This window comes from Phyllopteryx taeniolatus, chromosome 2 (assembly GCF_024500385.1).
Source record: "Phyllopteryx taeniolatus isolate TA_2022b chromosome 2, UOR_Ptae_1.2, whole genome shotgun sequence".
In the NCBI taxonomy this organism is placed as follows: domain Eukaryota; kingdom Metazoa; phylum Chordata; class Actinopteri; order Syngnathiformes; family Syngnathidae; genus Phyllopteryx; species Phyllopteryx taeniolatus.
In genome coordinates, this window is record NC_084503.1 from 14,741,787 (window position 1) to 14,765,093 (window position 23,307).

Sequence of the window (23,307 nt, forward strand, 5' to 3'; positions counted from 1 at the left end):
CAGCAGCTATGAAGGTTACCAGCTTGTTTGGATCAACCTCGCTGTGTGATCTGCCTTTCCTGACCAGAACTTAATTAAGACAAACACAGAACACTCCTCACTGATGGACACCTGCAAGACTCACTCCGTGTTGCAGTGTCAAATTACACCCGAGATTACAACACACTGGTGCACAGCATGCAATGCTAGGCTTCCCACTAACAAAGAAACAGAGATGTTCTCAGTGGCAACGTGGCAGTGCAATGGCAAAATTTAATTCAAATATTGAAAAGATTTAAATTTTGATTGTAACTTATATGTTGGCCATGACTGGAGCAGGATTCAGACCTCCAACCTGAGAACTGGAATATCACTGTGCTAGCCACTTGCTAACAGTGAATGTTATGTTATGTTCAAATGTTATGTACACATTTGTTTGAATGTTTTTGTATCCATGTGTATGCTTGTATATTTTCCAAAGGTTATTATTACGAGCCAAAAGTCACAACAAAAAATTTGTAATGCCTATAAGGAGTAAAATGCCATGTGTATGTTTATTTGGGTTATTTCTTTGTATCCGTGTGCATGTGATCGTTCCAAAGGTTATGTTATGTTATCTTAGCCTCAGCTGCAAAGCCATATATCAAATGTGTAAGCCCATACATATGGAAGACTGCTGTACTGGCTGCTTTGTAAGAGGGCTCTTTAATCAAAGAGACACCATATATCGCAGAATGACAGACGAAGCTCTGTGGATTTACACTGCATAAAGCTCATCCTGAGGGACCACCATCTAGTTGGAATTTCAAGCAGTAACATTGCTGCTCGAGAGCTGAGAAAGGGGGGCTTTTTCAGGTCACTTACATATTCAGTGAAGGGCAGGCAGATTGGGTACTTTTTGTTTGTGTTGAATACCAAATAGCCGCCCGGAATCCATTTTCTTCAACAGATCAGCTTCGGGGAAGAAAAACATGACAATCACATAATTACATGTGGGCACTAGTTTTTATTAATTTATTTTGCTTTGGAATAAAGTAATGACTGCATCACCCGTATTGCTTAATTTAATTTGGTGGCAGTGTGATTGCAGAAAAAAAAAAAAAAAACTTTTAATTAACAAGAACATTGTCATTGAATACACTAGGTATCACAACCAACCATTTAGTGGCCCGTTACAGTAGTTTGCGGCTAATGTGAGCAGTCAACCCTAGGGTTGGGCATCGTTTGAATTTGAGCGATTCCGGTCCCGATTCTGGTTCCTCGTTTTGATTCCGGTTCCAAACGATTCTCGATTCCTAATTATTTTAGGGGGCTGGGTCAAAAAAGTTTGCATGGTTTAAATAAAGAATGTCCAAATTATGAACATCCATTTTCTTAGCAGCCCACAGCATAGACTAAAATGAACATTTGACTCGGGGTTCTTTATAACCATTATCAATATCAAACCTATGAACTAAAAGGCAATGTGTGTGGAACTAATCCAATGAACTTAATATTATTAATTCATGTTTCAGCTCAAATGGTTTATATGTGCAAGTTTTAACTTGACTTCCTATTTTAAGCTTTCAGTCTTTTATCTTGAAGGGTACGCACCGGAACTCAGCATTTTGGCATGAAAAGTAACTTCACACTGCACCGTTTTTTTGTTTTTGTTTTTTTTGCTACAAAACGCTACAAAATGCTACAAAACGTTGATTCCTTTCCTTGCCCACCGATGAGGCACAAGGTTAGTGTTTGTGATACTGTGAGACAACGCTTATGTAAATTTTGTCCCAATTCATTAGGATGTAAAGTTGCTACGGGGAAGTTTTAGCTCAATGTTAAGCTTTTTTTTTCTGTCATTGGCTCTTACGTTCATTTGAAGACTAAAATAAATGCAAAAAAAAACCCCAAAAAACATTAGTGCAAAAGTGCAACCAACCATTTACATTTTTAGCTGTCTTAATGTTGGCATAGACGTATTTTATTGTTTCACTCAGCCAATTGACTGAGAGTTTACTTCACTTTAAGCTCTGCGCGGTGTAGGCTAAAGGGTTCTTTATACTCGTGCGGGAGGCGACCGTGTTGACGTCACTGCGGCTATCCCGTGCGCAGTTTGCATTTATACTAGAGCGCCACCCATGTGCGCTGTTTTGAAAATGTGCTGCAGTTCTCCTCCAAGTCGAGGGGGTGTCGCTACGGCTGGTGTTGGCTAGGACACCACAAGGTGGAGTTTCCTCTGCATTTTATGGCCAACTCCGGTAGCCGTTTTTACTTTCCGGAACAAGGAACCAAGCAACAACAATGGTGACCGTGGAACAGTGCCTCCTAGAACAAATGGACCCAGATGACCAGATGATGCGTTTAGTTATATTGCAAAATTGATCAAGGAGGCGGCGGTGTAGGTGGTATGTGCGGCTGAGTAGCTGAGTACGTCATCACAGCATGTGACTAAAACAGACCAATCACGACAGATGATCTCTGCGGCATTCTGCGTGCGGCGACAATTTGTGCCGTGTGCTCGTCAAGTGTCGCATAGGGGCCACGCGGCTCAATGTGTCGGTCATGTGATGCAATGCAGGCGCTGTCGCCCACGCGCGTGCAGGAGTATAAAGAGGCCTTGAGGCTCGGAGCGCTGCAGACGCTACACATCTTGAAAGTCTCCTTTGCACAATATAATCTTATTCCAAGTGTTGCACTGAGGCAACTGGTCATTCATTTGAACAAAGACACACTTTTGTTCGCCGCCACCGCCGTTGGGGACAAGCACGTCTTCGTATGCGTTCTCCTTCGTTAGTTTTCACCGCTTCTTCGTTGGTTTTCGCCACTTTTTCGTTGGTTTTCGCCACTTCTTCTGGGTTGGCTTGGCGGACTAGTCATTGAAGCTGGGAAGCGATTTTTTTTTATTTGAACAATTCCGGAAAAACTGGACCGTTAAGGCCTCTTTATACTCCCGCGGTCGCGTGGCCGACATAGCCCGCATTGGATCACGTGACCGACGGATTGCCCCGTGTGGCCCCTCTGCGTAGCTTGCCACGCACACGGCAAAAATAGTTGCTGCGCCGCGGAGACAATATCTCGTGATTGGTCCGTTTTAGTCATATGCTGTGATGACGTACTCAGCGTGCCCCTTGGTTTTACATACCATCTACGCCGCCACCTTCTCTATCGATTTTGCAGCATAATTAAACATATCATCTGGTCATCTAGGTCCATTTGTTCTAGCAGACACTGTTCCATGGTCGCTATTGTTGTTGCTTTGTTCTTTGTTACTGGAAGGAAAGTAAAAACGGCTACCGGAAATGGCCAAAAATACGCAGAGGAAACTCCACTCTGTGGTGTCCTAGCCAATACCAGCCGTAGCGACACCTTTGACTTGGAGGTGAACTGCAGTACATTTTAAAAACTGCGCGCATGGGTTGCACTCGAGTATAAAGGCAAACTACGCGCCGGATAGCCGCAGTGACGCGAGTATAAAGAAGCCTTTAGTCCCCGTTCCATTCGGTTTTCGATTCCCGATGCCCAACCCTAGTCAACCCCCACTCGCTGCTCCTTTTGCTTACTCATTGCTCTTGTGACTGCTAGTCAATTCCTACCTCAAACATCACATAATATCCATCTGGAATTGCACTGCAGGACGATCCATTAGGACATATCTTAAATGCGAATCTCCTTATTCACACATACTGTATAGTCATCCTGTTGTCTCTTCACACAGCTTGTTGCGACTTGTCCATCTTATGATGCATGTATTGCACAAAATCCACAAAAGGCCAGATAAGTAGCAAAACACGCTAGTTTAATCCTCGGCTAAAAACAAAATGCTCCAGTGAGGTATACTGAAGTCTGGTTGATAGCTTTTTTTAAAAAAATCATAATCCATTTCTCTTGAATATTTTATTCTAAAATAATTGTATTAACTATAACTCACCTATTTAGGACTATATAATTGTACGTGTAAAATAAAAACGCTTAAAAGGGCAAACACAAATGCAAGCTCTAAATCCAATCATCTCACATTCACAACAAATGGCCCTTCACAATAATGCAGACAAAAGCTATCATGCTGCAGCAGATGCTCAGCTTCCATGTGCAAGCGTGTCTCCTGACATGGCTCCCACAAGCTGGGTTCATTGACATCAATGCTGCGGGTACTGCTGTGGTAACAAAGCTTTAGCTGCTGCTTCTTTTGCCTCCCTCTGGCACCATTCTAAACAAATGCAGGGTCTTTCTTCTGCAAGGCTCTCCCAGCAACATGAGGTACTATTCACCAAAGGTTAAACGAATGTGACTTAATGGGACTGTAATTGCATTCAAGGTTCTCTACATGTGAACAGTATGTAAGAAAAGCCTTTAGAAAATAATCTCAGCCAATTCACATCTGAGAAAGCCTATGGAAATGACCATTGATCAAATTCAAGTGAGCAATTTGATGTTAATGTCCTCTAAACACACACATAAATTAACAAGATTAACATACTAATTGTGTAATAGTCAGTGCCTATTATTAGGTGCATGAAATGAACATGTGAGTGAGTTCATCATCATAAGATAACACATTTATCTATTCATAATTTTGACAATGTATCTAAAGGTAATGCACAAGGTTGTGTACGTGTATACGCAATATAATTTTCCATGCACAATATAAAATTAATTAACTATCACATTTAGGTGTTTATCTCTTTCGGAGCGGGTTCTCTAACACCAGCATTAACTACAGAGAAGCTACTCCTTTGCATTGGCACTCCTCTTATTGAATCAGTTATCAAAGCACACTGATTGAAAGGTTATCACTGGATTTACTGCTTGCACTTTGCTTTATATAAATTAAACGTAATGAACACTGATTTGACATGATATTTCAGGTAGCGATATGGACGTCAAGAGGTTTTAGGATGACTCGCCACTTGACAGGCCAATGACTCGCAGTTAAAAATTTTAAAATGCACCCAACAAAATAAATTAAAAATAATTAATAGTGTGATAAACCACCAATGAAGACTCGATAAATCATCAGTTTGCTTCTAACATAATCACGACCTTATGTTCTTACGTACAGTTCATATCTTAATTAGTGATAAGCATTTGACTAAAGGTCTTTAACATGCTATGAAGAAAATCGTCTATTTTTTATTTTTGTATTTCAAACAATTTTTTTCAGCATTATATTGAGCAGTCTTTGTGGATGTAGCTGAATTTCTGAAGGTTGGCTTCGTGTTGTTGTTCTTTCAAACGCAAACAGCTAACACTGAATAAACAGCTTGGAAACATGTTGGCTTCAGCCAAGTAGTGCACTCCGTTTTGCATCATTAATCAACAATGGAGTCCAGACAATTGACAGCACCCCCCCCCCCCCCCCCCCCCGCTGACCCCTCCTCCCCCCCCCCCCCCCCCTTCCCCCACCCCCAGCCTTTGCACGCCACTGGACCACACCCTGGACTTGTCAGTACAGTACTACACACAATTAATAATTAATATTATACAAAGAATATATATTTCGAATAGGGTCACTGGCGTAGTGGTTAATTGGCCTGACTTTTATGCAGGCAGTGTGGGTTGTGTTCATGGTTGCCTGGGTCAATATGTGCCCTGTGATGTAATGGTGACCAGTTCAGGGCATATAGTCTTCCCCTCCCATGAAGTCAGCTGGGATAGGCTCCAGCTCCCTGGTAGCTAGAGATGGATGGATATTTGCAATAGCAATGAAATATTTACAGCTACATTTGAAAAGGCAGATGGGATGACGTGGACTAAATGTCATTTGGTGGATGGATGGAAAGAGGCAAGGGAGGGAGTTACTGTGATATGGCAGGATAGGACAGAGCATCATGATGATGATGATAATGATGGCGTGGTGAGTGTGTGCGCGTGGTGCGTGTGAGAGAGAGAGAGAGAGAGAGAGAGAGGCAGGTGGAAAGAGGAGGGGTCTGGGTGGTCCAGACAATCAGTCCTTGTGTACCTCACACACACGCATTATTAAAAAGAAGACTAGCTACCTCCCCGGTCTCCCTCACCGCCTGACTGCGCGATCATAACACCATAGCCGCTCCACTTTTTACTGCACTTTTTTCTCTGATGAAGCATGCTTTAACGTCACAAAAGGATAAGCCCTCTACTCGATAAAGGAGCGCACATTTGGAAACATTTATGACCACTAAAGGGAAGCAACGAGCACGGAGCATCATGAGAACACTCCTGCTACCAACAAGGTAACACAAATGGATAAATATAGTCATTGTACATGTTTTGGATGCACGATTTGACAGCATGCACGCACATATCAACGCAATGTTTTTGAATACTTGCTGGTTGGGTGGGATGCATTCGTTTGTGCAGCGTTGCCTTATCGCAGCATTACTGAGCATGACTCCATCTCACATCAGATCATCAGCAAGCTCAACCTGTTCACTGCGGTCTACATACACTACAGTATATGTGAGTTTTATGTAGCGGAAATCTCACCCTGGGTTTTAAATTAGCTCCCATGTAGATTCCTCTCAATGTAAGACATCAGCAATGTAAAGTCACAGAATATCCATTATCTCCATTTATCCAGGGAAAAGCAAGCTCATTTTCTTTTACAAGGCAGTGCATATTTAACTTGCGCTGAAAGAATTTGAAGTGATGCCAAATGTATTTTCTGCTGGACCTGAAAAATGTAGTGCTGTCAGATGTGGGGATGATGAGAGGCTTTATTTATTGTACATCATCAAAGCTTTCTGCATGAATGCACATGCTTTTGATTCGCTGTTTTGGAATTTTATTTTATTTTTTTACTTACAGCAACCTTTCCCCTTGACATGACATTGTTTGTACAGCTTTACTCTCAATTTTTATGGGTAGTGTTTTTTTTTAACCCTCTTCAATCAGGCCATCATGGTACTTGACGCATAGATATTGGAGTTGGCAGAAAGTGAGGCTACATATCAACTGCCAATACTGTTGGCTTATAGTTGTTGTTTTTTTATATTGCAAAAAGTAAATATAATAAAGGACTATGTGTTAATGTTACACGTTCTCCATGGACTGTCATCGAGATATTTTATCTAATACAAGCAGTCAGAAGACACATCTCCATTTTGCTTATTTTACCATTACTATTTATATTGGATTAGTGCCATCAGTAAGAGGACATTATTCTTTTTCAAGGATTTTTCAGATTTTGTTTTTAAACTGAATGCGTAATTGTCCACTTCTATTGATCAGCAGGTGTAAAATGAAGGCTGTAGTGTGAGGATTATCAGTCCTTTAATCACTCACCTAAAAACTAAAAGTCATGCTACTCCTTCATTTTTCCATTTTTAATTCAAAATAATATTTTATTAATTTGTTTTAACCCTGGCGGCACGGTGGACGACTGGTTAGAGCGTCAGCCTCACAGTTCTGAGGACCCGGGTTCAATCCCCGGCCCCGCCTGTGTGGAGTTTGCATGTTCTCCCCGTGCCTGCGTGGGTTTTCTCCGGGCACTCCGGTTTCCTCCCACATCCCAAAAACATGCATTAATTGGAGACTCTAAATTGCCCGTAGGCATGACTGTGAGTGCGAATGGTTGTTTGTTTCTATGTGCCCTGCGATTGGCTGGCAACCAGTTCAGGGTGTACCCCGCCTCCTGCCCGATGACAGCTGGGATAGGCTCCAGCACGCCCGCAACCCTAGTGAGGAGAAGCGGCTCAGAAAATGGATGGATGTTTTAACCCTCTGGTGCATCGCAGTTACTACCGTGGACAGCTGTTTAACTCATTCAGTGCTGCTGTTTTCAAAGCAGAGTTCCCTATATTGCGAGTCGTTTTTGAGCATTTTGACTGAGCAGACCCACAGAATATTGTTTTATGATTATTTAAATCCCCAATATATCAAAAGAAAGAATAACTCTTCTTTCACCTGGTGAAAAAGTTTGATTCAACCATTTTCCGTTCTTTAGAAATTAGCAATAGAATATAGGTTGGTTTCACAAAATATAGCTGTTTCTCCCCCTAAAAAAAGAGAAAACTAGCTTTTTTTCTTGCATCTCCAACAATAACTACTGTACTTTTCAAAAAAGTTGCTTGAGTTACCAAACACTGCATTGTTGATGTTGGTATGATACCTTATATTGATGTGATATACTGTTGCACGCTAACAACCTCAAAATTATGTTCAATCGCATGATAATATACGTCGCCACCACATGAGTGTGGGTACAGGTGGAGCTTTACAACACATTTGAGCTTTGATAGATTTGTTCTCAAGCTATTTTCAACACTTTCAATTGATTAATAATGTATAAAAATGACAGACAACGTGGGGACAGACCAATAGTATTGATTTGTGAAAAAATATTAAATTGACCACATTTGGACATACAGGGATTTTGCTCGATAGCGACGATGTCAAGAGGAACAGTAACTTTGATGCTAATATTTTTTGCTTTAGTGACAGCATACAAACACTGGTTTCCTTATATAAAACAGCATAAAGAATGTTTTGGAATGGCTTTTGGTAGAAAATTCATTCATTCATTTTCTGGACCACTTATCCTCACTAGGGTCACGGGCGTGCTAGAGCCTATCCCAGCTGTAAATTGCTTTTTACATTCGTCCAAGATCTGCGTCGTACGTTATCACAATCACAACACACACATTTCTGCTAACTACTGGGACACATACTCTGCTTATACTTTACATATACATATTCTGTTCGTGTGTAAAATGCCTAAACTTGTCCGACTTCCAACCTGTGGCCATTTTATCCATCATAATCTCTCGGGTACTCAAAATCCGAGTTGATTTCAAATCTAAAGTTCTGCATAACTGTCATCTACCTGCGTCTGTCCGTCAGTACAGTTGTTTACAAGCTTGAAATTCACAAACAGCAGTGTCACACGATCTCCCTCCCTTCCCTGTTGAAAAACATACAGTATATGACGAATATGTACGTCGGTGGCAGTAAACGGTTGGATTCTAGTTGACGAAATGAACGTCTACAGTAACGTCTAAAGGTTTTTACGGCGGAATTTAGAATACTCTAACCTCACCCATTGAGGTTCATTCAGAGGTTAGTTATTACAACAAATAACCTGCCAGTCCTTCTAAAAGATTATGATGAGATGCAGAAAAATCTAAGTAACTATATTCCTCTTTTTTACAAAACAAACAATTCAAATGACTAGTAAATTGGAAACACCCAAGTGTCCTATGTAGTGGACATCATGAACTGGTTACTTTATTTACAGTACAACACTATCTAGGTTTCAATTGAGAGCATGTTTGGTGTAGTTATAAGTTATTTATTTAAAATTAAACCATTTTTGTGCAGATTAGTTGTAGTTTATGTTAGAAACTCTATTTTTTTTGGGGGGGGGGGGGGGGGGCATATTTTGTAAATTGCAAATGCAGCAAAAGAATAGGGAAGCCTGTAGAATAGTCCAGGAAATTCACTCCTACTCCATTGATCAGGAGTATAGGGGTAATAGTGATGATAATTGGGTACCAGGGAACAACTAATAGTTTGGAGCTGAGGTTGGTGAAGGAGGGGAAGATGAGATGTTGACAGTCAGGATGAGAAGCGCTGTGGAAGATATTCACATCGAACGTGCCCAGCATGCCCACACTGAATCCAGCAAATATTTATGGTAAGTCCAAGACAATGACTTTGATGGAGACTTCTAGGAAATTGGAAAGTGAATTGAGTGATGAAAACCACTTCCAGCGAAAGTGTGGGTGAAGGCATGGACTTATAGATATGTGTACCGGAGCTCTGCAAATACTGTAGGGGTTGCATCAGTGGTTTGGGAATGGCTGGAGATGAATTTCATAAAAGGTGTTTTTTTAGTGTTTTGATGCTTTACTAACTGGTTACTTTCACACAGCCGGGGATGGATGGAACAGTCACCCGAGCATATACTGTACTATACACAGGTTAATGAGAAAACAAACAGACTTTTTTTGTGATGCAGATGTTCAAAGATGCAAAGACTGTCAACTGTTGTCACTGAAATGGTGACATGATATGATGGCATTGTCAGACCAGTCATGCACTCTTAAAAAAGAATGTAGACTCACACAGCAGTTTTGGTTTTTTTGGGAGATTTTTGGGGAGATTTTGAAACATTAACTTAGCTTCACAGTTGTGAGCGCTGTTTGTTTTCCTATTTAGGACTAAAGAATAGAGTCTTATGATGTTAAAATGTGTGCAGGTTTGACACAAGGTTCTTCAAGCATAAAAAATAATAATTTTTCATGGGTTTGTCATAAAACTCAATTGAGTTCATTCTTAAATTGGGTTTGTACAGGTCTATGTTGAGTACTTAGGCACATGAAGTCCATGGGAGTAGACATGTCTGTAACTTCCTGTAATCACATGGTTGAAAAAAAGTTAATAATTTCTTTTCATGTCCTAAGAAGAGTAAAGACACGTACTTATTCTTTTGACTTAGGGTTACATAATTCGTGAACCTGACGGTTAAAACTACAAAACAACTTAAAACTACTAACAACTAAAATAATCAGTGCAATTTCTTACTTTGCTGTAAATTGTTTGTTTACAGGGAGGACCTGATGTGGATCCATGAGTCTAAATGAAGTGGTTCCGCCATGCAATGTTCCTGGAAGGCAGTGATCCTGCTGGCCTTGGCCTCCATCGCCATCCAGTACACAGCCATCCGCACACTCACCTCCAAGCCTTTCCAGTTGTGCACATTGCCCAGCCCACATAATTGCGGTCTGGGGGATCAGGAGACCGAATCTCCCTTTGAACGGGGGGCAGGAGGCTGCGATGATTACCCTTTCTTTTACGTTAATGCAAGCCGCAAAACCCACATCTTGGTCTTGGCCACCACTCGTAGCGGCTCCTCCTTTGTTGGCCAACTTCTCAACCAGCACCAAGAGGTTTTTTACCTGTTTGAACCTCTTTATCATGTCCAGACCACATTGATGCCCCGTCTGTCCCACAGCCACAACTCAGCAGACCGCCGTGTGATGCTGGGGGCTAGCCGAGACCTATTGAGAAGTCTGTATGGTTGCGACCTATATTTCCTAGAGAGCTACATCAAACCAACACCAACAAACCACACCACAGACAAACTTTTCCGCCGTGGTGCGAGCCGGGCGTTGTGCCAGCAACCTGTATGTGATGCTTTTGGCCCAGCTGATGTTAATGTAGAAGAGGGGGACTGTGTTAAGAAATGTGCACTCCTTAACTTGACCTTGGCAACTGAAGCCTGTCGGGATAAACAACATGTGGCCATCAAGACTGTCCGTGTGCCAGAGATTGGGGATTTGCGCGCCTTGTTGGAGGACCCCAGATTGAATATCAAAGTGATCCAACTTGTCAGAGACCCTCGTGGTATCCTATCATCCCGGATTGAGACATTCAGGGATACATACCGGCTGTGGCGTATATGGAGGGCCACAGGGCGAAAGCCCTACAATCTTGACTTGAGTCAGCTCACTGTTGTCTGTGAAGACTACCGAAGCTCTGTTTCTACTGGTCTTAGCCATCCCTATTGGTTGAAAGGGAAATATATGTTGGTTCGCTATGAAGATTTGGCTAAAAATCCACTCCCCAAGACGAAGGAGATCTATGACTATCTGGGGCTGCCCATGGATAAAAATGTGGAAGACTGGATTCTTGCAAACACTCATGGCAGCAATGAGCCATCAGCAAAACACAAATTTGGTACTTTACGAGACTCCGCAGCTAATGCAGAGAGTTGGCGCTTGAAACTGTCTTATGACATGGTAGAATACACTCAAACCGTGTGTCAGAAGGTTCTCCAACAATTGGGATACAAGGCTGTGAGGTCGGTCCAGCAACTGAAAAACATGTCTATCTCGCTGGTGCAAGACAAAACCTTTGTACCCTTTTTGTAACAAAAGATAGTTCTCAAATGACTATTTTTTTATATATTTATAATTGTTGCCTTATCATGTCATTGGTTGGTTTGTTTTTAGTTTGTCTATTCAAAGTTGCACTAAATGAAAATTTGAATGCACGAAGGGACGATAGATGATCCCCAAATGTTATGAACAGCACATTTAAAACACTAAATAATCAAACAAGCTAGTTTACAAATGTGTCATATATGTTTTCCCCATTAACAGGACATTATCGTCATTCACTTTGTGTATGCAGGTAAAATGTTGCCCTTCAAAAAATGTGTTGGTACATGGAATGAGTTATTGTTTCTTTTACGAGCATTTACAAAATTGTGCAATAAATAGTGAATGTTGCAGTCAGATTTTTCAGTGTTTCTATCCATGTAATAAGAAAATAGATACTGGCATGCAGTGCTGGGGAAGGAGACTAAGTAAAAATGTGTCTTCCTTGCATTAACGGACGTTAAATCAAATGGTGGTCATAAGTCTTTCATGAGCAGATTTACAACCGTCTGTGACAAACAAAGGTAATTCTAAAGTCTCTACTCAGTGGGTATTTAGAGATTAAGTGACATTTTTCAAGATGATTATGGCGTTATTAACTTGGATGTTGATATTTATAAAGCCTTTAATCCAAATTGAGGCAGAATCTGATTAAGCACAAACATCGTTTATGATTTTGTATTTGAAGTATCGTCATTACGATCACAGATTTAGTCGCCTATGTCTTTCGAAAAAACATGTCATTGTAGGTTTAAAGGAAAACGTCAATTTATCAGTTAAATGGCCGATGAATTGCTTGTTTCAGTATCAACTCATTTTGGTGTACTAATACAACTGAAAAAAATTTTTTCTACAAAGACAATTGGATGCTTTATACAAGACAGCATTGTATCACATCCAAAATGTATTAGAGATTAATAAGCAGAGGTGGGTAGAGAAGCCAAACATTGTACTCAAGTAAGAGTTCTGTTACTGAAGAATAATATGACTCAAGTACAAGTAAAAAGTGGTCCTCCAAATATTTACTTGGGTAAGAGTCAGTGGAAAAATACTCAAGAGTAACTTGAGTAATGATTAATAAAAAGATTTTTAAAAATCAGAGCATGAACTTCAAATTTAACTATGGGAGTCCACACACACCTGCCACCATTTAAAGTTTTACCTGCGCAAAAAACAACACTTGACATTGGGCCCTACAGAAAAAGTATTTGCTTTATTCACTGAAATGACTGAATGAAGAAGCTATTTACTTACCAGACTCATTGATTGTGTGTGTGTGTGTGTGTATATGTGTGTGAGTGAGCGAGAGACCTTAAGATAAGGGTAATGTTGCCAGATGCACTTCCAAAACAACAATAGAAACATCTGTAACTTATCGCAAGGTGTTTTCTCAATTTAAAAGTGGGCTGAAATATCTACATTTGTGCAGTCACAATTTAAGAGCTACATGACAAAGCTGTTGTTTTTGTAGTTGGTAAATACTCGCACGGCTTGTCGTATTTTATGCTTCATAATGCGCCACACATTTTCAGTGGGAGACAGGTCTGGACTGCAGGCAGGCCAGTCTAGTACCCGCACTCTTTTACTACAAAGCCACACTGTTGTAACACGTGCAGAATGTGGTTTGGCTTTGTCCATAATTTCCAAAAACAATTTGAAATGTGGACTCGTCGGACCACAGAACACTTTTTCACTTTTCATCAGTCCATCTTAGATGAGCTCGGGCCCAGAGAAGCCGGCAGCGTATCTGGGTGTTGTTGATACATGGCTTTTGCTTTGCATAGTAGAGTTTCAAGTTGCACTTACGGATGTAGCGCCAAACTGTATTTACTGACATTTTTGATGCAGTGCCGCCTGAGGGATTGAAGGTCACGGGCATTCAATGTTGGTTTTCGGCCTTGCCGCTTACATGCAGTGATTTCTCCAGATTCTCTGAACCTTTTGAGGATATTATGACCGTAGATGATGAAATCCCTAAATTCCTTGCATTTGTACGTTGAGGAACATTGTCCTTAAACTGTTCGACTATTTTCTTACGCACTTGTTCACAAAGCGGTGAACCTCGCCTCATCTTTGCTTGTGAATGACTGAACAATTCAGGTAAGCTCCTTTTATACCCAATCATGGCACCCACCTGTTCCCAATTAGCCTGTTCACCTGTGGGATGTTCCAAAGAGGTGTTTGTGGAGCATTCCTCAACTTTCTCAGTCTTTTTTGACACCTGTCCCAGCTTTTTTGGAACGCGTTGCAGCCATAAAATTCGAAGTTAATGATTATTTGCTAAAAACAATTAAGTTTATCAGTTTGAACATTAACTATCTTTTCTTTGTAGTGTATTCAATTAGATATAGGTTGAACATGATTTGCAAATCATTGTATTCTGTTTTTATTTGTTTAACACAACATCCCAACTACATTGGAATTGGGGTTGTAGATCGCGCACACAATAAAGGATAAATAAAAGTAGTGAGAGGCATGTCTATCATTGTAATGGAGAAAAAGTATCAATTCTTCTTCACATAATTTAAACTACTCTGACAGGTGGAATTTATCAAAAATGTTACTTGAGTAAATGTAACAGAGTAAATGTAGCGCGCTTACTACCCACCTCTGCTAATAAGCCTTCATCATTTGAGATGAAACCTTTTCTCATTTTCGTGGCAATAGGGATGCTATTGAACCATGCAACATTACAGAGGAAAAGGTCAAGAACTGAATGCAGTGCATGTACTAATGTTGTATCTGTCAAGTTATGTAAAATAATCCAAATATGTGTGTTCTTATTTTTAGTTGCAATTAACTCTAGCTGTATTGACAATAACTGGCATTAATTGCAGTCACATTTATTTTAGACACATTTTGAAGAGTTCAAACCCCTTTAAGGCTGAGCTGTTTTTTTATTATGCCGATGGGACAGTTCGAACAATTTTTTTTCATGTATTGAATACATTTTCATCCAAAATTCAAGGTAAATGAAAATAATAACAATTATATATAATCAATATTGTGCATATCTTAACACAATAATCATACAGCATACTATATATATATATAAAATGTGAATTTCAAGTTTCATTTACATGATGATGATGTCATAACAGGCAATTGCTTAATTTAATTTATTAATTTAAGTACAATGACTGATGTGTTTACCCACAAAACAACATTTGAATGAATGCTCATCAGTATTGGTGGCCTAATGTCCATTGAGATTCAGAGCACAAACCTTTTGATCCTCCTCAGCATCAAGGCTGGAGCTAAGTCCTCTTTCTTCTGTTTTTCCCTCGTCCACCGATGTCTTGGTACATATCTCTCATGGGTTTCAGCGCTCACTTTTGATTTTTCACTTCTTTACCTATGAAATGACTGACTGCTTCAAGTACAAAAAAAAAAACTCGCTTTCATTATTCCTTTTGACTCTGTCAATTTTACAGTACACATAGGAGAACTTAACAGTATAAGTCCAAATTGTCACGATGTGGAAATACTGTAGATGGTTTTCATTGGACATGTATAATATTTAACATTTAGTTCATTTATATGCTACACTGTGCCATGTGCAATAGCAGATTTGAAGATGGGAAACATGGTAATCTGTCCTTTATAACCGGGAGTGACAGCTGCTACTGGCAAGCCCAAGTCGCTCGCTCTCATGCACCCAATGACATGCACATGCAGTCACACTTGAAGAACCATTGATGGATAATGCCCATGTGGAAATGAATATGCAGCCTCTGTGTAAGAGAGGCTCTAGAATGTGTGTGAATGTGTTCATGTACACACAGCATCACATGGGCAGGTCAGTGGTGCTCACATCACTGTGGTCAGTTGCAGCTCTCATTGCTTCTCTGCCGCTACTCAAATTCTACCCTCGGCTGGCCTGAAAAGCTCAAATGAGATGGTGGGCACACGCATAGGCAGACAAGTATGAGCAGCCATGAGCAAATAGTGACCCTCTGAGAAATCGAAAAATAAAAGAATCATGCAAAAATTTACTCAAACAATGTGACAAGAAAATTTAACCAGTTAACAAAAAAAAATTTTGAATGGTGTGTGAGCATTTTGGTAGATCTTTGGTCAGGTTTAGACATTAAACACTGTTATTATAGATAGGGTTTGGTTTAAAAAAAAAAAAAAACATTTAAGCTTGGAACATAAAAAAAATGTCTTTCAAAATCATATAATTCTTGTTTTGCAACTCATGGTTTGCAAAAAAAAAAAAAAAAAAAACTTCAGAGCAGAGTTTTAGCGACACAAACATTACAATAAACCAACCCCAATTAAATCATGCATGAAAAAAATAAAAACATAGTTAATTGTAGGATAATTCCAGCCTAGACAAATTATCTTCCACTCTAGTTACACTAGCAGCTGCTTGCAAACAACACCAAAAATGGAAGATTCACTGAGTCATGTTTATTTACTCAAATTAGCCTGTATCTCTACTACACTATTTAATAGTTCTGTTCGAGTAGCACTGAGCATAAAGCCAATAGAAACTACTGTTCAGAAAGATTTAAATTTTTGCATGACTATTTACCCGTGAATCCTCAACATGCAGTTGGTTCTGTTCAGCACTCGCATGTAATGAGACTATTGGCCTGATAACGCAACAGTTATTACATCATTTCAAGTCCAATCCAATCTTACATTTGGTCTGTATCACTCAAATTATGTAGCAAGAAAACCTTTGCACTTTGCTGTCTGGACGTCAACAACGGCCGATTGCAGATATGGACTGCATCACACAAATGCACATCTAATGTTTGTTTGTCTTGGGTTTAACTTTTTTCCTTGAATCTTGTTTCCAGATCTTACAAATACATTTTGGACATTTGTAAGTGGTAAGGTGCTTTGCTATTGTAGCATGGCTGTTACGCGGTGGACAAACTCATTGAACACATTTCGGAAGAACTGCAGCAGAGATTTTGAGCCATATCCTCTCATCCAACATCACCAACACCTAACCTCTCACGTGCTTATTTTATTATTATACTAACCTTAATTCATCTATGGAATTCAGACACATTAAAAAATTCCATATGGCTGGAAGCTGTTCTAACTGCAAAGGCTCCATATGCAGAGCAGGCAAATGCTTAAGGCGCCATGCCATCCGGGGGGTGCCACAAAATCAGGAAAAATTTGCAATCAATATAGATGTATTAAAACTAGTTATTGCCATCAACTTTTACAATGGAAACGCTAACAATTATTTACAGTGGGAACGGAAAGTATTCAGACCCCCTTAAATCTTTCACTCTTTGTTATATTGCAGCCATTTGATAAAATAATTTAAGTTAATGTTTTTCTTATGAATGTACACACAGCACCCCATATTGACAGAAAAAAAGGAATTGTTAAAAACTTTGCAGATTTATTAAAAGAGAAAAACTGAAATATCACACAGCCATAAGTATTCAGACCCTTTGCTGTGACACTCATATATTTAACTCGGGTGCTGTCCATTTCTTCTGATCATCCTTAAGATGGTTAGGTGTTGGTTTGGAGTCCAGCTGTGTTTGATTATACTGATTGGACTTGATTAGGAAAGCCACACACCTGTCTATATAAGACCTTACAGCTCACAGTGCATGTCAGAGCAAATGAGAATCAGGAGGTCAAAGGAACTGCCTGAAGAGCTCAGAGAAAGAATTGTGGCAAGGCACAGATGTGGCCAAGGTTACAAAAAAAATTCTGACTTAAGGTTCCTGAGAGCACGGTGGCCTCCATAATCCTTAAGTTTTGGGACATTCAGAACCCTTCCTAGAGCTGGCCGTCCAGCCAAACTGAGCAATCGGGGGAGAAGAGCCTTGGTGAGAGAAGTAAAGAAGAACCCAAAGATCACTGTGGCTTAGCTCCAGAGATGCAGTCGGGAGATGGGAGAAAGTTCTAGAAAGTCAACCATCACTCCAGACCTCCAGCAGTCAGGGCTTTATGACAGAGTGGCCCAACAGAAGCCTCTCCTCAGTACAAGACACATGAAAGCCCGCATGGAATTTGCTAAAAAATACCTGAAGGACTCCCAGATGGTGAGAAATAAGATTATCTGGTCTGATGAGACCAAGATAGAACTTTTTGGCCTTAATTCTAAGCGGTATTGTATGTGTGGAGAAAACCAGGCACTGCTCATCACCTGTCCAATATAGTCCCAACACTGAAGCATGGTGGGGGTAGCATCATGCTGTCGGGGTGTTTTTCAGCTGCAGGGAAGGACGACTGGTTGCAATCGAAGGAAAGATGAATGTGGCCAAGTAAAGGGATATCTTGGACAAAAACCTTCTCCAAAGTGTTCAGGAAAGTGTTCACCTTCCAACAAGACAATGACGCTAAGCACACAGCTAAAATAATGAAGGAGTGGCTTCAGAACAACTCCGTGACTGTTCTTGAATGGCCCTGCCAGAGCCCTGACTTAAACCCAATTGAGCATCTCTGGAGAGACCTGAAAATGGCTGTCCACCAACGTTCTCCATCCAACGTGACAGAAATGGAGAGGATCTGCAAGGAGGAATGGCAGAGGATCCCCAAATCCAAGTGTGAAAAACATGTTGCATCATTCCCGAACAGACTCATAGCTGTATTAGCTCAAAAGGGTGCTTCTACTAAATAGTGAGCAAAGGGTCTGAATACTTAAGGCTGTGTGATATTTCAGCTTTCTTTTTTAATAAATCTGCAAAGATTTCAACAATTCAGTTTTTTTTTCTGTCAATATGGGGTGCTGTGTGTAGATTAACGAGGAAAAAATGAACTGAAATGATTTTAGCAAATGGCTGATTTAATTTAATTTAAGGGGGTCTGAATACTTTCCATACCCAGTGTAAATGTAAAGCAATGCCCAATTAACATTACGACAGATGGTAATACCAAATAAACACTCGCCATCACCCCACCCCCGGCAAATCTCCATCCCGAGCTCATGGGTACCTGCTTGCTCTCTGTGGGGGGAGGAAGGTGGGAATTAATGGATGTGACTCAGGCTGCATGGTTATGGCCAAAATGATAATCACGCAGTCAAGAGTTGAACTTAACTCATTGTCGTGTTTTGTTTCTAAATACATTAAATATCTTTGAAGATAAATGCTAAAAGCATGTGAAAAAACTGAATCAGAATCAGCTTTATTGGCCAAGTATGTTACAAGACACACAAGGAATTTGTCTCCGGCAGTTGGAGCCACTCTAGTATGACAACAAACAGCCACTATGACAAAATATACATTTAGGACATAAAAAACAGTGTGGAGAGTATGGAGTATGAGTATGGAAAGTCATTGAGCAATGGAAGTGTAACACTAGCGTGGTGATGCTGATATAATGGTAATTGTGCAAATGATGCAGTCCTCAAGCAATTTATAGCAATTTAAAGTGACTAATAGTGCAATGATCTGGTACAATGATCCATCCATCCATTCTCTACCGCTTATCCGGGTCGGGTCGCGGGGGCAGTAGCTTCAGCAGGGACGCCAAGACTTCCCTCTCCCCAGCCACTTCATCCAGCTCTTCCGGCGGGATCCCGAGGCGTTCCCAGGACAGCCGAACGATGTAGTCTCTCCAGCGTGTCCTGGGTCGTCCCCGGGGTCTCCTCCCGGTGGGACATGCCCGGAACACCTCACCAGGGAGGCGTCCGGGAGGCATCCGAATCAGATGCCCCAGCCACCTCATCTGGCTCCTCTCAATGCGGAGGAGCAGCGGCTCTACTCTGAGATCCTCCCGGATGACCGAGCTTCTCACCCTATCTCTAAGGGAGAGCCCGGACACCCTGTGGAGGAAACTCATTTCGGCCGCTTGTATCCGGGATCTTGTTCTTTCGGTCACGACCCACAGCTCATGACCATAGGTGAGGGTAGGAACGAAGATCGACCGGTAAATTGAGAGCTTCGCCTTTCGGCTTAGCTCTTTCCTTACCACAACGGACCGATACAAAGTCCGCATCACTGCAGACGCTGCACCGATCCGCCTGTCGATCTCCCGTTCCATTCTTCCCTCACTCGTGAACAAGACCCCAAGATACTTGAATTCCTCCACTTGGGGCAGGATCTCATCCCCGACCTGGAGATGGCATGCCACCCTTTTCCGACTGAGGACCATGGTCTCAGATTTGGAGGTGCCGATTCTCATCCCAGCCGCTTCACACTCGGCTGCGAACTGCTCCAATGAGAGTTGGAGGTCACGGCTTGATGAAGCCAACAGAACCACATCATCTGCAAAAAGCAGAGATGCAATACTGAGGCCACCAAACCGGACCCCCTCTACGCCTCGGCTGCGCCTAGAAATTTTGTCCATAAAAGTTATGAATAGAATCGGCGACAAAGGGCAGCCTTGGCGGAGTCCAACCCTCACCGGGAACGAGTCCGACTTACTGCCGGATATGCGGACCAAACTCTGACTCCGGTCGTACAGGGACCGAGCAGCCCGTATCAGGGGGTTCGGTACCCCATACTCCCGAAGCACTCTCCACAGGACTCCCCGAGGGACACGGTCGAACGCCTTCTCCAAGTCCACAAAACACATGTAGACTGGTTGGGCGAACTCCCATGCACCCTCGAGGACCCTGCCGAGGGTGTAGAGCTGGTCCACTGTTCCACGGCCAGGACGAAAACCACACTGCTCCTCCTGAATCTGAGATTCGACTTCCCGACGGACCCTCCTCTCCAGCACCCCTGAATAGACCTTACCAGGGAGGCTGAGCAGTGTGATCCCCCTGTAGTTGGAACACACGGTCCGGTCCCCCTTCTTAAAAAGGGGGACCACCACCCCAGTCTGCAAATCCAGAGGCACTGTCCCCGATGTCCACCCGATGTTGCAGAGGCGTGTCAACCAGGACAGCCCCACAACATCCAGAGCCTTTAGGAACTCCGGGCGAATCTCATCCACCCCCGGGGCCCTGCCACCGAGGAGCTTTTTAACTACCTCGGTGACCTCAAACCCAGAGATAGGAGAGCCCGCCTCAGAGAACCCACACTCTGCTTCCCCATGGGAAGGCGTGTCGGTGGAATGAGGTCTCGAAGTATTCTCCCCACCGACTCACAACGTCCCGAGTCGAGGTCAGCAGCGCCCCATCCCCACTATACACAGTGTTGGTGGTGCACTGCTTTCCTCTCCTGAGACGTCGGATGGTGGACCAGAATGGTACAATGATGATTGTGCAAAAGGTGCAGAGAGTTCTCAAGTGGCCAGTAGTAATAAACAACAGTGTGCAAATAGTGCAGTGTGATAAAACAGTGAGGGCTCGAATAATAAGTGTCCCGACAGAGATGTTCAAAATTGGCAGTCATTCACACAACTGGAAACTAAGTGGGAATCCTAATAACGTCTCTGGAAGCTGAAAGAATGTCTAAATTCTTGACCATTTTGAAGCCTGATTTCAAATACTTTGCGATTTTTTTTATTCATTAATTCATTGTCCAGCTTGTTAATAAGACTCTTTTCTGATAAGTGTCAAATTTACAATACTTTTTGGGGAGTCTGTTCAGCTGAACATTAAACCTAACGTGCATGTTTTTGGAATATAGGAGGAAACCGGAATACCCGGAGAAAACCGAAAATCGGGATAATTTTGTCCCGATGTTGCTCCTTCCTGACCAAGGATGACAAATGCCAGAGTATTTTATGTCTTATATGATTATGCTATAAGATTATCATGTGATCTGAGGTGTGTTACGAGTGAAAAATGTTCCCAATAGAGTCCGAAACAGGTATCGCAGACAATCTTAAATATTAAATGTGTTCAATATTTATGACCAAAAATATTCATGTGTGTGGGGAAAGCCGATGTCTCCTGTGTGATGACGCCGTGAATTGTGATTGGAAACAGAATGTAGCCAATCATAACGTTACCCGACTAAGAAACAAGGAGGCGGTGTTAATTAAAAACATGTCCTATTTTCCAAAGCAAGAGTTTTTATTGAAGACATCACCATTCTCCTGCGGCAACACTCGGGAGTCATCGGCACAACATATTCGGTATTGTTTCTTCTTATTCGTTTTTGTTAGCTCAAATTTGATCATGCAAGATTTCCATTTTGGCGGACGAGATATGAGATCGGAAATAGAACAGAATCATTGTGTGTGGTGTTCTGTGTTGAGATCACCATACAAAGTATGACAAAAACTTAAATGCTTTTTTTTCCTTCTTTTTTTTCTTTAAATCTTCATGTGTGGGGTCTATAACAGATAAACGATCTTTTAAAGATCTGAAAAATCCTAACGTGTGTGACAGGACTCCTTAAATTTAAATCCATCCATCATCCATGCAAAATCCTATTCTCACTCATCCTTTCACATAAACACAGCAATTCATTGTTAATGTCGTACATTATATGATATACTGTAGTATTAGTATGATTCAAAGGACACCTGTGATTATTTTGCAATCACTGCAAGCCAGCAAGACATAAGAGTAAAATATTTCGGTGTTCCATTATTCAGCGCCTCATCCTTGTCTTCCCATCCTATCAGTGTGGAGCTATGACTCAACTCTGACTGGGCTGCACAACACAGGTGTTCAGTTCTTGAAATGCAATGATCGTGTCGGCCTGCAGGCAGTCTGTGTTATGCACAACCATAGCAGTGTGTATGCCGCAAGGTAACACACATACGCTCACACACATATGTCTCAGCACGATCAGACTTGCACACTTCCAGGAATACACACATTGGCTTGAGGCTCTGTGTGTCAGATTTACTATACTCTTTGAGTCAAAAACTCAGATTACCTCAACGTGCAGTTTAAAAATAGATTACCCTAAAATATTTTTGGCTTTGTATAACTGTCGCTTTAAAAGGGGTCTTTTCATTTTATGGAATACTTGTTTTATCGTTTTATAACTGGACACATTACAGTTGTGCAGTCAGTGGATATTTGACATAGTCGACTAAGTTTCTTATGAAACGCTTGATAAATGGTAAATCTGGTCTGTAAATGCTGTTCATACCGAAATGTTACAAGCCAGTGAGTGAATTAAGGCCAAATTTCACAGATATTGTGCACCAATACCAAAGCCACTGAAGCGGATTTTTTATTTACTGTCCAGTTAGTTGTGGGTTCTTTTGTCGTTGATGTTTGTGAGCTGTGGGCCTATGAAGCCTAATGAGACTCTTGTGATTAAGGGCTACAGAAATAAACTTGAATTGACTTTTTTGCGGCATTTCATGTTTACAAGATGTATGTTAAACGTCTGCCATGTTTTTGAAGTGTAGCGTTGCCCATTGCATGGTGGCATTAAGCAACCTGACTTGTATTATGCAAATGATAATAACAGTGATGCTATGTCAAAAGTAGTTTAAATTAATATTTATGGTGACTGACAAATCAAACAGCTTGAAGCAAGAACATTTTGCCTCTCATTTGGAGAACTGTTCGCTATTTGCCGAGGAAGGCAAAATAGAGAGAAAATGAAAACTGCCAACCATATGAAATAAAACCAAGTGCAAACAGCACAAAGTAAAATAAAAGCAAAAGTACTGCTGTGCCACAACAAAAATAAGGCATACT

The 23,307-nt window shown here is 41.3% G+C and overlaps 1 protein-coding gene across 1 annotated transcript; it reads left to right on the top strand.

The window, feature by feature from the left end:
- The first annotated feature begins 5,876 nt into the window (after positions 1-5,876).
- Positions 5,877-12,178, top strand: chst1 (carbohydrate (keratan sulfate Gal-6) sulfotransferase 1). The gene is made up of 2 exons (XM_061762342.1): positions 5,877-6,170; positions 10,487-12,178. The coding sequence occupies exon 2, from the start codon at positions 10,533-10,535 to the stop codon at positions 11,808-11,810; it is 1,278 nt and encodes a 425-aa protein (XP_061618326.1). The 5' UTR covers positions 5,877-6,170; positions 10,487-10,532; the 3' UTR covers positions 11,811-12,178.
- Positions 12,179-23,307: the final 11,129 nt, after the last annotated feature.

Coding starts and splice junctions, on each gene's coding strand:
- chst1 (XM_061762342.1), top strand. CDS start 10,533: ATGCAATGTTCCTGGAAGGCAGTGATCCTGCTGGCCTTGGCCTCCATC.